This window comes from Gossypium hirsutum, chromosome A12 (assembly GCF_007990345.1).
Source record: "Gossypium hirsutum isolate 1008001.06 chromosome A12, Gossypium_hirsutum_v2.1, whole genome shotgun sequence".
In the NCBI taxonomy this organism is placed as follows: Eukaryota; Viridiplantae; Streptophyta; class Magnoliopsida; order Malvales; family Malvaceae; genus Gossypium; species Gossypium hirsutum.
This window is the reverse complement of record NC_053435.1, coordinates 92,969,866-92,986,064: the sequence shown is the minus strand read 5'-3', so window position 1 is coordinate 92,986,064 and position 16,199 is coordinate 92,969,866. Positions and strand designations below refer to the sequence as shown.

Sequence of the window (16,199 nt, the reverse complement as noted above, 5' to 3'; positions counted from 1 at the left end):
ATCTTTCACATTTATTTATACACATAGACAAAGCAAGGATATATACACACACTGTTGATTATGTATTATTATTGGAAAGAACATTTGTATATTAAAAGAAGGTATTGGATTTTCAACAACACCTAATTTCTTAAGATACGATCAAATTTACGTCTGCAACTACGATATTGCAATAAAAATCCGAGTAGAAACCAGATAAACAAGACAAGAAGTTACAAGAAAAAAAAAAGTGGTAATCTAAAACATTTAAGATTTAAATTTCAACCGAACACATAGGCAAAGTTAGTAAACCAAGACGGTGGAAATGGAACTCGAATGTCGCAACGGCCGATTCCCATGCGACACAAAGCCGGTAAGTTTCTAGCCTTCTGCAACATTTCTCGCTTTTGTTTACTTCTGAAATCTTCCAGCAGTTCCTTCACCAACCTCCTTATCACCGAACACCGCCGTTGCACCTCAATACGCTCTAGTTCCTCACAGCATAACTTCATTCGTTCACGGCAGCTATCGTCCCTCACGCGCCGGCAGCTCTCAGTCAAAAATTTCTCGCAACCCCTGAGACCTTTGCGAGAAGAAGAAGCTGCAACAACATTAACAATAGAAAGGGTAAGGAGTAAGGAAGCTGCTAAGAGCGTGAGTTTGGCCATTGTTTTCGGGTACAATTTTACATACACTGTGAGGTGGGGGATTCTATATATTCTGTAAGATAATTGTAGGTTAATTTGCATGAACAAGATACGTGGAGCTTTACTCTGATGGTGAAAACTATGAATGTTGAGGTGGGAGATTCTTCCGTCCAAGGTTCCAGTTTTGGTTCCACGTACTAAAAACGCTCTGTCTTGTATCTACGCTGTGGTTTGTTTCTTTGTTATAGAGGGCCTGATTATGAGTAAAGTATATTATTTTTATGGGTTAAATTGTAAATTTATCTTAAAATTTGTCATTATATTTGAGAATATGTGTATTAAATTTTACCAAATAATATGATTTGAAAACAAATTTAACAAAATTCTTCTATATTTTAATTTAATGTTAAAAATTAATTAAACTATAAAATGTTAATAAATTAACTTAAATTTTTTATTTAATGAAAAAAACGCTTGAAATTTTTTAAAAATTATGTCGTAAAAAATGATAAATTTTGAATTTATCTTTCTAAATTATTTCTCTAATATTATACTAATTTATTATAGTTAACTACTAAAATAAAATATTAAAAACATTTTTTTGTATTTATATGAATTTGAATTAGGTTAGTTCATCAATTAATTTTAAAGTTATCTTATTTTAATATTTTTTAATTTTGCAAAGTATTTTTAGGGTGCATTTCGAAAGTAACCTAATAATTGAATTTAGGTATAGTGGTTTTGTAATTACACATTCATGGCACGTTTGGTTAACCATTATAATTAGTGGATCTCATTAAGCTGAGCGTACTTAAAGTATCACAATTACACTCCAAAGAAAAGATGAGAATCGGGGTAATTACTACAAACAGTATACTTAGATCCAATTACCTATGGCTTTCCAAACACATTTATACATGATTTAAGCTTAAGAAGATATTTTTATACTAATAAAAGTATTTTAATTTCAAGACATTCTTTTAAAAAATATAATTGTATGTTACTTTACTGATTGTGGGAGAAGGTCTCTATTCGGCCTAAACAGTGGGTCTCGTCCCGACGAGAAACAAAAGTTCATCTCAACTTAACATCCCGATAAGTAGAGAAGCAGCGTCGCGATGACACAGCATCCAATCCAAGTTTTTTACTTTTCTTCTCCTAGTTAAACTCTGTTTCAGTTTCCCACTTAAACTTTGATTAATCTAGAGATATTCTATTCATATTATACTACGAATTTTAGGCTATAAATAGGTCACGGTTACTCTAGGGTAGACACACAACAAAAATATTTAGATTGAAAGAATTTTGTTCTTTACTTTGAAGGGTTTTTCTTATGGATTTTCGGGTTTTCTTTTAATTCTTTCCATCCCTTGTACTCTCATTTTATTATAGTGCAATCTCCTTTTTCCCGTGGTTTTTTATCCTCATTTGAGGAGTTTTTCCACATTAAATTTTTTTACGTATTCGATATTATTGATTTAATTCATTTATTTGTTCGTTGCTTTATACGGGTCAATCCTCTACAAACTGGTATCAAAACTAGATCGATTTTCACAATCAACCCGTTCAAAGATGGCAGCATCAAGTTTGATATGGATAAGTTCAATGGCATCGCAAATTTTAGTTTGTGGCAAGTTTGCATGTCAACAATTTTGATCTAGAGTGATCTAGAGAGGATCCTTGCAAAAAGAAAACTGATAGAAATGGAACAATTAGAATGGGATAGTTTAGATCGAAAGGTTTTATCAATAATTTAATTATGCCTAACAAACAATATGTTATAAGAGGTTTCGAAGGAGAAAACAACATATCAGTTATGGAAGAAACTGAAAGCCTTATACATGACGAAATCTTTGGCCAACAGATAATATTAAAACAACGTATCTACAAGTTCAAAATGGCCAAAGATGAGTCCATTAGATCTTACATTAGTGAGTTTGTTACCCTTCTTAATGATCTAAAGAATATTAAAGTAGAGATTAGTGACGAGGATCAAGCTATGTTGTTGTTGTGCTTTTTGTGCTCTCCTTATAAAACTTTTAAGGAAACTCTAATCTATGGGAGAGATCATCTCTCAGTTAAGCAATAATAAACTCGACAATGAGTTAGACTCAAACAAAAAGTCAAACGGCAAGCTTCAGTCCTAGTTGCAAAAGGTAGACAACAATCTAGAAATACAAATCGTAACAGGTTTAAAGCGATATCCAAATCCAAAAATTGTGACAAATTTTGTGGTTATTGCAAAAAAAAAAGGTTACGTTAAGCTAGAATGTTAGAAACTCCAAAATAAAATCAAAAGGGATGCCAAAAGCGACGAGAAAGGTAAGTAGAAAATTGATGTTGTTGATGCTTGTGTAGCCAAATATAGAGGTGATAATTTGTTATTGATGTCACAAAGTGAAAACTCTATTCATACTTTCGAATGGATCCTAGATTTAGGGTGATCCTATCACATGTGTCCCAACAGGGACTAGTTCTCCATGTACAGTTTGGTTGAATATGGAGTTATGCTAATGGGGAATAATTCTTCGTGTAAAATAGTCGGGGTAGGGACCATAAAAATCAGGACCCATAACGAAATCATTCGAACACTGTCAAATGCCATGTACTTGATTTAAAGAAAAATCTCATTTTGTTGGGAATTTTGGATTCTAATGGTTGCAGGATAGTCTTTGAATCAAATGGCTTAAAAGTCTTTCGTGGAACTCTTATTATGATGAGAGGACAGAAAAATGGCATCCTATACGTTCTGCAAGGATCTACGATAACTTGTGTGATTGCGATTATTGAAGAACAGCCAAAATTGTCGCCACGTCAAGATGATGAAGATTATGGTGTCGTGACAACATGACGTCACGACAAGAATGCATTCCACGTCCCGATGATGCGAGGTGACTTCTTTTCTACCGATTCTGATTCAACCAAACTTTAACATATGCATTTGGGTCATATGAGTGAGAAAGGTATGACAACCTTGTACAATAGAGGTCTTCTAAAAGACATTAGAGTTGATAAGTTAGGTTTCTGCGAGCATTGTGTTTTGGGGAAGCAAAATAGAGTTAATTTTGATTTAGTAGTGTGCAAAACAAAAGAGACTCTTTATTACATTCATTCTGATTTATAGGGTCCGTCTCCCGACATCTCAAAAAAAGGTAATAAATATTTCTTAACTTTTATTGATGATCACTCCAGAAAAGTTAGAATATTTTTTTTGAAACAGAAAAGTGAAATATTTGGAATCTTTAATTAGTTGAAGACATTGTTATAAAAATAAATCAAAAAATCCGTGAAGCGGTTGAGAACAGATAATGGCCTTGAGTTCTGTTCGTTAAAGGTTTAACAATTTTTGCAAACGGGAATGAATTGAAAGACATAAAACTGTTATTGGAACTCCACAGCAGAATGGAGTTGCAAAAAGAATGAACAGAACCTTGCGAGAAAAGGCCTGATGCATGCTTTCTAATGCAGGTTTAAGGAAGGAATTTTGGGTTGAATTCGTAGATCTGACAAGTTATTTGGTGAATCAATCTAATCATTTAGCATTGAACGGTAAAGTCTTAGAGGAAATATGGTTAGGTAATCTTCCAAATTATTCTAATATTAGAATTTTTGGTTGTTTTGCTTATACTAAAGTTAGCCAGGGAAGCTTGATCCAATGATCGTTCAATGAATCTTTTTAAGATACATTATCAGTACAAAAGGTTTTAAGTTGTGGTGTTTGGAATCCGACAAAATCATTATTAGCAAATATGTTACATTCGATGAATCTACTAAGTTTCGATCAGAAAATAGGCCTTTTACCTTTAAAGACACAATAAATCATAGTGTCTTGGACTAAGGGAGAAACAGTAGGCAACGTCACGATGAGTCAACACTCTACATAGTAATGACACGACGAATATAGGGTTCGTCCCAATAAAGAGTCACTTGACGTCGCGACAACGAGACAAGATTTTGATTTTCACAATTTTGAATCTCTTTCTGATCAGTTTAGGGCTTCATCCTACCTTCAAGCACCCTTACCATCTTAGTTAATGAACTATAAGTTGGCTTGTGATAGGAAGAGACGAGAAATCCGACCACCATAGAAATATTGTGAAAGAAACCTAGTGGTTTTTGTTCTTGGTGTTGTTGACAACATTAATTCAACCGATCCTTCATGTTATTATGAGGCAGTTCAAGCCTCTGATTCTAACAAATGGCTCGTTAAAATAGAAGAAGGGATGAAATCCCTTCATAAGAACGAGACTTTCCGGCTAGTTAAACTATCCATCGATAAAAGAATTGTTGGTTTAACTATGTTGTATGCAATGGTATGGACTTCTTCCGATATTTCACATGCTATTAGTGTTGTTAGTCAATACATGGCCAATCTCGGTAAGTTACACTGGCTTGCAATTAAGTAGATTTTTAGATATTTGCGGGGTAGTTCTAACATCTGGTTAGAGTTCGGAATAAGCCCAAAGGGCTTAATCGGATATATTGATTCTGATTATGTAGGAGACTTAGATTAAAGAAAGTCTCTCACAGGTTACCTATTTGTTTTTGAGAATTGTACCATTAGTTGGAAAGCTACATTTTAAGCTACATTGGTTTTGTCGATTAGTAAAGCAGAATACATGGTAATTACCAAAGTAGTGAAAGAAGCAATTTGGTTAAAGGGCATGTTTTATGAATTAGTAGGTGAAAAAGGGGTAACTGTTGTATTCTGTGATAGCCAAAATGTCATACATCTCACCAAAGATCAAATGCATCATGAGAGAACGAAGCATGGACATTCGTTACCATTTTGTTCAAAAAATGACCATTCAAGGGGATGTTCAAATTATTAAAATCGACACAGAACACAATCCTATTGACATGTTGACAAAGAGTCTTCCACTTTCAAAGTTCGAGTATTGCTTGGACTTAGTAAGTATCTAACAAAGATCAAAGTAGACCCGTAATAGGGCTCAGCAAGGAAGTTAGTCCAAATACGAGTTAATGTGGAGATTTTTGGGAAAATGCCTTTATTTGGACTAAACAGTAAGTTTCGTCCTGACGAAAAACAAAGGCTCATCTCGACTAGCAGAGAAGCAGCGCCGCAACTACGCAACACTGTAACAACCCGTTTTTAGGGTTAATCAGAACAGTGGTTTCGGGGCCACTAAATCCGATGAGTAGGTTTGTAAATATTATATTTAATATTTATGAGTTAATTGTGAGTTTAAAAAAGGTTTTTGATATTGTGATTTTTGTTTTATAAGCGATTTATTAAGCTCAAGTGGTATGACCCTAAGGTTAAGTGGGTTTAGAAAATGAGGTATCGAGACCTCATTTCTATAAACCGAGTCGTAAATATTTTTATAAATATTTACGAAGTGGCAATAAGATGATATTAAAGTTTCGTTGAAAAGTTTTATTGTTTTGATAGTTAATTAAGCAAAAAGGACTAAATCGCGCAAAGCGTAAAAGTTGTGTTCTATAAGTTAAAGATATTAAATAGCTATGGAATTAAATAGTGGGAGTCCTTAAGTGGTAATTATTCCATAATTATTGGTAGTGGAATTCCATGGCTTGGTATAATGGAAATTATTAATGTACATTAAGGTTAAATATGGTATTTGGTAATTATAATAAAATAAAATAAAACAAAAGCCAAATTACATGCTATCATCTTCATCAATAGCCAAATGTGAGAAAGAAAATAATGTTCTCAAAGCTTTGAAGGTTCGGCCATGGTTGTTCATGCATGTAAGTCCATGTCGTCTCGGTTTTTAATAATTTTTACGTTTTTGAGATCGTTGATTCGTAATCTAGCTGGCCCGTACCTCTAATTTTAAAATTGTTAAAGTATTTGGATGATGCCATTATTGAATGTTTGAGCATCTTGTTGTTTGATGATGAGTAATAAATCTTTGATGTTTGATTTTCATGTTTGATTAAGTGATTTTTGATAAAAATGTGTATTAAGGACTAAATTTAGAAATTTGTAAATTGAGGGGTCAAAACGTGAAATAAATAAAAGAAATGGGTTGCTAGAGACCTAAGGAAAATTCGGCCTAACATGGGTTTGATGAAATTTTGAGTAATTTGTGTTATTTTGAAATAGGGATTAAATTGTAAAAATGTGAAATGTTAGGGGATAAAATGCAAAATGCCCAAATTATGTGTCTTTAGATAAAATTTAATGAAATGTTGAATAAGTGAGTTAATTTTGATATTAATTAGATTGGCAAAAGTAGAATTCGGATTTGGATCGGGGGGAAAATCAAAATGGTCGATTAGTCGTCTCGTTTCGATTATCGTCTTCCGAGGTAAGTCCTTAAGTAATTATATTTGATTTGCTGCGCGCTTAAGATTATATAATATGATAAGTAATTATTTGACGTTTACAAGTTCGAATTGCAATAAGTATATTGAATTTCGGCTATAAAGCAGAATATGAAATGGATGATTTATGTATATAATGTGGCCGAATAACTATTAAGTGATGATGTGAAAGTGTGTAATATGTGTATACAATTTTATTGTACTTGTTTGTATAAAGTCGAATGTGAATTGAATGGTATATATGTGGTGACAGAATAGCTATTATGAAACAAAGTCAAAGAATGGGATATTTGTATAATAGATGAATTGTGACTATTGCTCCTACTTGATCGAGGTTGTGTGTGAAATAATTTGTGAATATGGCATATAGTCGAATGGTTATTAAAAGTGAAACTAGGATAATGAAAAGATTATGTGTTCCTTGTGTATGATTATTGAACCGAAAGTTAAAAGGTAGGTGTACATTTTGTGCTTATATTCGAATGAAGCAATTAAATTGCTAATGTGAAATGTTATGTGAAATGTGTTAACATGTGAATAAATATGCAAGACACTGAAAATGTATCTGGGCTAAAGTCCCGCAGGCTTCGTGCTGGAAATATATCCGGGCTAAAGTCCCGCAGGCTTCGTGCTGGAAATATATCCGGGCCAAAGTCTCGCAGGCTTCGTGCTGGAAATGTATCCGGACTAAAGTCCCGCAGGCTTCGTGCTGGAAATATATCCGGGCTAAAGTCCCGCAGGCTTCGTGCTGAAAATATATCTGGGCCAAAATCCTGCAGGCTTCGTGCTGGAAATGTATCCGGACTAAAGTCCCGCAGGCTTCGTGCTGGAAATGTATCCAGGCCAAAGTTCGTGATGGAAATGTATCCGGGCCAAAGTCCCGCAGGCTTCGTACTGGAAATGTATCCGGGTTAAAGTCCCACAGGCTTTATGCTGATAATATAATTTCGGGTTTTATACCTAGTGGGCCAAGTGCCGATGAATTTGATAAAAGTATACAATTACAAGATCCTACACTAAGTTGACAAATTGAAAGTGCATTACATATTAAGTTGGCTAGGTATGTATCATGTACTAGTATGCGATTTTGATTTGAATTAAATTATAAATATATAAAGTGATGCATCTGTGAATAAGTGTTATGACTATAAATGTGATTGTGATATATTCGGTAAATATGTGAAGTTATGTGAAGTGATTCTATGTTTATATTCAAATATAAACACTTGGTCCTTGTGGAAAGGTTTGTGGAAGTATATGATTTTATTTTTAGGTGATTACGATCTTGGAAAATTAAATGTGAATATGATATTGTATTTCATTCGTTTCAATTGAACTAAAGCTGATAGTGAAGCATTTTAATTCCTATGTTATATGAGTTCGATCTTGAATTACATGATATACATGTTTAGATAATTTGAATGCAAGGAATGTGTGAAAGAGCAAATTTGTAATAAATCTGCTTGGGACAGCAACTGTAGCGTGATTTTGGAAAATCACCATAAATTTTGGAAATTGAATTAGAAGCTGAATAAATTATAAAATTAAAGCTTAATGAGTCTAGTTTCTTATAAAAGAAACCATGTAAGCAAAAGAATTTTAGATAATGAGATATTTGAAGTGGAGTGAGACAAAGTCAAAATGACTTTGAAATCCCTTGTTCTGTCTTTAGAAAATCATTGTAAATTGTACAATGATGATTATAAGATAAAATTTATATTCTTAGACTCCTTAATGAGTCTAGTTTCAAATAAAGTAAACGATAACATATTTCGAATTCTGTATAATGAGAAAATTGATTTGTAGTGAAAAGTGGTCAGAATAGTCAAACAGTGAAACAGGGGAAACTTCAATAAAAATCTGGTATTGATTGGTCAAACCAAAAATTCTGAAAATTTTATGGATGGAAGATATATAAGTCTATTTTCAGGAAAAATTAACAGCACTTATTTGGAGTTTCTTATCTCCAGTTATAAATAATTTAGTGACTGTTGCTGAGGAAAATAGCTTGTAGTGAATTTGCGATTTTGTTGCAAACATGGTTAAAACTAGTTAATGAGATACTTTTCGAGTTCTTATGATCTTATTTGTGATTTCAATATTTGGTTTTAATTGAGTTCAGATTCAAGTGAGGTGAATTTGCTAAATATGCATTATGTTCATGGATACTTGGCCGAAATGGCAATTACCTAGGAATGATTTCTTGAAAATTTGAAATAATCGAGCTATAAGTAAATTAATTGTTTGCATTGCTTAAAACTTACTAAGCATTGAAGCTTACTCCGTGTTCTCTTTTCCATTCCTTATAGGTTTATCCTTTAGTTCGAGTTGGAAGAGCCGGAGATATCATCACACTATCGAGTCATTATGTGAGTTGAGAAGATGGTATATCATCATGATTTAAGGCATGTATAGGATAGACTATAGGTAGAATGATATTTTGTCTTTGTATACATTATGGCCATGCGAAGATGGCTCGCTTATTTTATTTAGAGAAGCCTTATAATTGAACTAATGTGTTGAAATGTTTTAGTTATAACTTGATAGTAGTTAATTTGTTATTAGATATTCGGTTATGTTTTGATAGTTAGTCATGCTGGAAATTTATAAGAGCTCTTATGAAAAATCAATGAGACAGGTTGCATTGTTGATAATTTATGTCTGGTAAATATCTTTGACCTTATAGAAGTTTTGTTCAGTCAAGTAATACCTCATAACGTTATTCCGGCAACGGATACGGGTTAGGAGTGTTACAAACACCCTATTCAAGTTTTCGACTTTTCTTCTTCCAGTTAAATTCTGCATAATTTGGATGTATTCTAGTCATATTATACTATGAATTTTAGGCTATAAATAGGCCAAAATTACTCTAAGTTAAACACACATAAGAAATATTTAGATTGAGAGATTTCTATTCTTTGCTTTGTAAGGGTTTTCTTGTGGGTTTTAAGGTTTTCTTTTAATTATCTCCATCTCCTGTACTCTCCTTTTATTGTAATGAAATCTCTTTTTGCCCGTGGTTTTTTATCCTCATTTGAAGAGTTTTTCTATGTTAAATTTTACATGTTTGATCTTTTCGATTTAGTTCATTCACTTGTTTGTTGCTTTATATGGGTCAATCCCCTACACTAATCTTGTTTAAATAATATTGATGGTCGACAAACTAACTAAAAATTCGACTAAAACAAGTGTACCTATCGAACAGTAGTATAGTTATGGTGAGACTGGAAATATCGTATCCACAAGGACTAAAAATACTAGTAATTACTATTTTTTTATTATCTAGCCTAAGAATTAAGGGATGTTTTAAACTAAGACTAATTATCTAATTGGCTAGGATTATGACAGAGATTAAAGTTAGAAGATACTTTTGGAAAACCGATAAAGAAGACAATACCCAAGGAAGAATTCACCTAGACTTCACTTATTACTTTTGAGTTAGACAATTTATTCGCTTGACTTAATCCGTAGAAATCCCTGATTTATGTTAATATCTCTCTCGAGACTAAAAACAACTGACTCTAGGTTGATTAATTGAAATCTCTTTCTAATTAAAACCCCTATTGTTGCATTAACTCGATCTATGGATTCCTTTATTAGATTTGACTCTAATCCGGCAGATTTATGTCGTCCTATCTCTAGGATTGCATGCAACTCCGCTTAATTATGGAAGATTTACTCTTAAACAGGGAGTTTTGCTCCACTGAATAAGCACATCAAAACCTGAATTAATATCTTGGATGATCGCGAGGTTTCGTGATAGGTTTTAAAAATTTATAATTAATCATTCTTGAAACTAACTATTATCGCGATTTAGGCAAGTGTACCTATCAAACAGTAGTATAGTTTTAGCAAGACCGGATTGTCGAACCCAAAAGAACTAAAAGTACTAGTAATGATGTCTTTTTATTATCTAGCCTAAGAATAATAGGGTTTTGTTTTAATTAACAAATTATCTAAACCAAGAACGCATAGAGAAAAGAATTGGGAAATTGCTTTTGGGAAAAATCGATTGACTTAAGACAATACCTAATGAAAAATCCACCTAGGATTTACTTGTTATTCAGGCTCCAAATCGGACGATTTATTCATTCAACTTGTTCCGTAGAGATCCCTAAGTTATGTTATTATCCCTATTCAAGACTAATAACGTCTAATCCCTAGATTGAATAACCAAGACTTTTTTCTAATTAACACTTTAGGGTTCCATTAACTCGATCTATGGATCTCCTTATTAGGTTTCACCCTAATCCGGTAAAATCTTGTCACCCTATTTCTAAGCACGCAATCAACTCCGCTTAATTATGACAAAAGTACTCTTAGACAGGGTCTATTCCTCCTCTGAATAAGAGCATGTCTTGAATCAGTATAATGGGATATCAAAACAAGAATTAAGAACACATAATTAAAAACAAGTTAAATATTTATCATACGATTCAGAAAATAATAACAAGATTTGTCTTAGGTTTTATCCCCCTTAGGTATTTAGGGGTTTTAGTTCATAACTAAATAAGAAGACATCTCAGAAGAATAACGAATACAAAACATCAAGAAAACCCAAAACTCTTGAAGGGAAATTGAGGAGAGATCTTCAGCCTTGATGATGAATCTGGCTTCTAAGATGGATCAATCGGCTTCCTTGGAGTAATTCCTTACCCCCTATTCTCCGTCCCCCTTTTTTTCCTCCTCTTGGGTGTATTTATAGGCTTTGGAATGCCTAGAGGCCCTCAAAATTAGCCTTTTCTGAATTGGACTCAACTTGGGCTCGACAGGGACACGCCCGTGTATGATTACTTCAGGCCATGTTCGAGCCTGTTAGAATGGCACGGGCGTGTGCTATACCCGTGTGAGTCGTGCTCCAACTGTCAGATTGACACGGCCGTGTGGTCTGCCCGTGTGAGGAGGTCCAGGCCGTGTTGATCTCGTACTTTGGCCTATTTTCTCTATTTTTGGCCCGTTTCTCGTTCCTTTCGCTTTCCTATGCTTTCCTAAGTATAAAACATGAAATTAAAGCATTAGGAGCATCTAATTCACCAATTCTTATTAGGTTAATTCATCCATAAAATACGTTAAACATGGGGTAAAAATATGTATGAATTACGGTTTATCACTAGAATATTAAAGCAAGGATTAAAACTCACAATTAAGAATAAGGACAAGTATTTATCATATAACTCAAATAGTAATAAGATTCGTCTTAGGTTTCATCCCCCTTAGGTATTTAGGGAGTTTAGTTCATAATAATGGAAAACATCTCAAAATTGGGAAAACAACAAAACATAAAGAAACTTAAAAAACTTCTAAGGAAATTGAATGGAGATCTTCAGTTTTGAAGTAGATCCTGCTTCCGAGCTGATGCCGATGGCTGTCCTTGAGTATTCTCTGCCTTCTACTCTCCGTCTCCCTTTGATCCTCTTCTAGGGTGTTTAAATAAACTTTGGAATGCCGAAAATAGCCCAAAATTAGCCTTTTTCGAATAGAATTAGACTTGGGTATGACAGGGACACGGCTGTTTGCCACGCCCGTGTACGGGTGCTTAGGCCGTGTACAATTCTGACTTGTTTTACTGTTGACACAGCCATGACACATGGGCGTGTGGTTTACCCGTGTGTCACACACGGGCATGTGGATTACCTGTGTGGAAGTGCCTAGGCCGTGTGAAACACTGAATTAGGCCCATTTTGTCCATTTTTGGCCCGTTTCTTGCTCTTTTCGCCTTCTTGTGCTCACCTAAGTATAAAACATGAATTTAACGGATTAGGAGCATCAAATCCACTAAAGCTTGTGATAAATCATCCAAAAATAAGCCAAGTATGGGATAAAAATATGAATATATTATGGTTTATCAAATATCCCTACACTTAAGCATTTGCTTGTCCTCAAGCAAAATCCTCAACTCATAATTAAAATAAATTCTTCTCAACTTATAATTCTCATCAATAATGTTTCAAAGTAATCAACAAGTAATCATACATTGAGAGCTTAACTAAAAGAACATTAAAGTTGCAAACATTTCAAGTTGAGCATTTTAATCATAAAATCATAGGTATCCCTATTTATCTAAGTAATTATCTTTAATTCCAAACCGACAAGGGTTGGCATCCTCACTAAAGAGTCACTCAAATCACTCAAAGTGTTTAAGGTTCAATGATTAAGCACTCAATAGTCAAACATGAAAAATTATTACCATAGACTTGCATGAAAATCAAATCTCCACCACTATAAATGAGATGATACACAAATCAAAAGGTCTTTAAAAGGTTGTAACGGGGCTTAGGTTAAAGGTGTGGATAAAGGCTGAAAAAGAAGTTTAGAATCGAGATCGAATTGATAAATTACTTAACTGGAAAAATAAACTAACACTAAATAATTATATCAATCGAGTTTGTTAAAGAAAAACATGAGCTTTTTCTCAGAATATGAAATTAAATACTTAAGCTCAAACAAAGAACTAATAATAATCAACATATATGTAAATAAATAAATATTTTCTTTTCTTTTCTTTTCTTTTCTTTTTCATTTTTTTTAAGAATAAGAAAAAATAATGAAAGAGAATTATACAACTAAGATGGAAGAAAATAGTTAGGCAATTAACCAAATCAAATCTTGATAAAAAGGGAATCAATAAAATAGGAAAAATTCTCAACGAATCAAAAAGTTTGATATAGGGGTTAAATTTTAGGGTTAATTAAGAAATGGTTTTGTTAAGCTCAAAGGGGTTCACTAAGGGTTAATTATGAAGGTAGGCCTTTTGTGGGGTAAGTGGGTTAAAACCTAGGTGCCTTTATCATCTTAGTATATCAAATCAAAGGTGTGGTCTCGACATGTATAACCGAAGCAAGTTCTAAAATATCAATTCAATATTGACACACTCATAGCCAATAATAAAGTGAGAAAGAAAAAAAAATGTATGCTCTAAAGGCTCAAAATCTCACAAAAATTATGGGTATTTGATGTCAATCCTGTAAATTTGAAACTTCAAGATAATACCTCAATTCAGGGAAACAACCAGGCAATTTTAATTCTCAAAAGTCAACTTAATTATCATGCTTGATTCTCTATTGTCCTAAAGTTTAAAAGGTCAATGCATGTTTTAATCCAAAACATATTAATAAAAATCATAAATCAATCAAAATTCATTCTAATAGTAATATGAGAAAATTATTTAAGAACAAGATATAATTTGGGGATTTTCTGATAATCAAATAAATAACCTCCCCACACTTAAGATGTACATTGTTCTCAATGTACAAAGATCGATAATAACAATATAAGCATAATATCAGAAGAGAGGGAGAGAAGCGAAACTGCCCTGAATTTTTGGATGAAATCCTTGGAATAGCGAAAGCTAGAATTATAGATAATGCTAATGAAAGGCATGATTCTGAGTTACTAGTAAGAAAATAAACACAACTGTGGAAGAGAATTAAGAGGTTACTCGATAATAACTATAAAGACAAATATAGTTCAAAATATAAAACATAAGTCTTCAAAAATAAATAAAAGAAAAAGAAAAATAAAAAATAGTAATAATAATAAAATAAAAGGACTCAAAGGTTCTCATTATCGGATGTCTTGTGGGTTGACGATGCCGAATGAGAGATGTGAAGGTGGTGGCAAATCTGTCGAAGAGTGGCATCAATGTTGTTGAATCGCTCAAAACACTGTTGCTCAAAGCGAGTGAGTCGCTCAAATATATCGGTTAAAGTGGCAGAAGGAGGTCGGTGACTCGGTGGTGGTGGTGGGTGCGGGTCTTCGTGAGGGGGAGGGACATCATCAGTAATATCCTCTAGCTCATCTTGGTCATCAGAGTGAATGAGTCTGTACTGAGGGGGTCGAATCCACGGTGTCGCTCTATCATCCTCATATGGATCATACTAGAAATTCCCTGATGGGGCATTTGGCCTACTAGTGTAAGTATCGGTGACATCTCTGGAGTGTCGAAGAGGCCGAAGTGCTGAGCAGGACGAGTCACGTAAGGGCCGAGAAAGATAGGGCCCTTCTTATGGCGTTCAGTTTGGTTGTGGCAAGCGAGTGTGATGAAATATGCCGAATCAAACACATGTCCAGTAGTCATGCTCCACAAGAAATATGCATCATAAATACTAACCACACGTGTGCTCTCTCTCCGACCTATCAAAGTGTGAGCTAGTAGGGCATGAATATACCGTAGGGCTGGAGAGAGATGCGTCGCCTTCGAGCGACTCGCGTCATAGTTATTTAGGTCGCCTGTAAGCTCAGTCCAACATCGCGAAGGTGAGTAATGAATATGTCTATGAAGCTGAAGAAAGTCCTTGGCGCTTATGAACTCCTCTCTGTAAAGTCCCAACGCAGCACCAAACTCTGGGACGCTCATGTGTCCCACCATCCCGCAAAGGCGAAAGGTGATAGTGCCAGGCTCGTTATGGACTAACATGACTTGCTGGACTGAAAATGTAGCGCCGAACTCTAAGGTGAGCTCCGAGTAGGTGGGCTCGATGGTGGTGAAGAACCTGTTCCACGGGGTTGTGGTAATAATTGCGTGCACATCATCAGCCAAACGGACCTACTCTAGCGCGGCCCAATCAATGCGACGCCTCATACCGAGGGGTCGTACACTGAGAAGCTGATATAAATCCTCCTGGTTGTTCGATGGAAATTGGACCAAAGGGTGGTGAGTTGCGGCCGAAACACTTGATGAGGAGGTCTCACCGAGACCTTTCTGCTTTTTGAAAGCGGGGACGGTAGTCTTCTTGCCTCGTGTGTTTGTTATTGTGTGCCTAAAAATTAAAAGAATTTATTAGTAACAAGGCATCACCAAATATTCAATCCACATGTCTAAATAGAGAGACCCTTAGTTATAAAAATATATCCCGCACAGAATATGTACTAAAGAAGGTAGGGACCTAAAGAGAAAAAACTATATGCATGACTAATATAATGTTGATAAGATGAAAAAATGAAACAATAATACTAATTAAGCAAAAATATGCAAAAGAAAAAGCTAAATATTATTTTATAAGAACAGCTAAACCAAAATAAAATATATGGATGCAAATAGGGGAAAATATTGTATTAATACTAAAAATAGCAGAATAGGATAGAGTAAAGAACAAAGATGAAAGAATTAGAAAACCACAACCAACAAAATAGTAATAAAGGAATAATAATCATAATTATAATAATAATACTTAATAACAAATATAATGAATAGTAATAGTAATAATAAAAATAAAGAATAATAAATAAATAAATATAAAAGGGTAAAAAGGGAAACCGACT

The 16,199-nt window shown here is 34.0% G+C and overlaps 1 protein-coding gene across 1 annotated transcript; it reads right to left on the bottom strand.

The window, feature by feature from the left end:
• Window positions 1–260: 260 nt before the first annotated feature.
• On the bottom strand, window positions 261–647 carry LOC107938733 (2S albumin). The gene has a single exon (XM_016871967.1). The coding sequence runs from the start codon at window positions 645–647 to the stop codon at window positions 261–263; it is 387 nt and encodes a 128-aa protein (XP_016727456.1).
• Between the last annotated feature and the right edge of the window lie 15,552 nt (window positions 648–16,199).

What these genes read in the sequence shown, in the direction of transcription:
- LOC107938733 (XM_016871967.1), bottom strand. Translation starts at nt 647, where the DNA reads ATGGCCAAACTCACGCTCTTAGCAGCTTCCTTACTCCTTACCCTTTCT.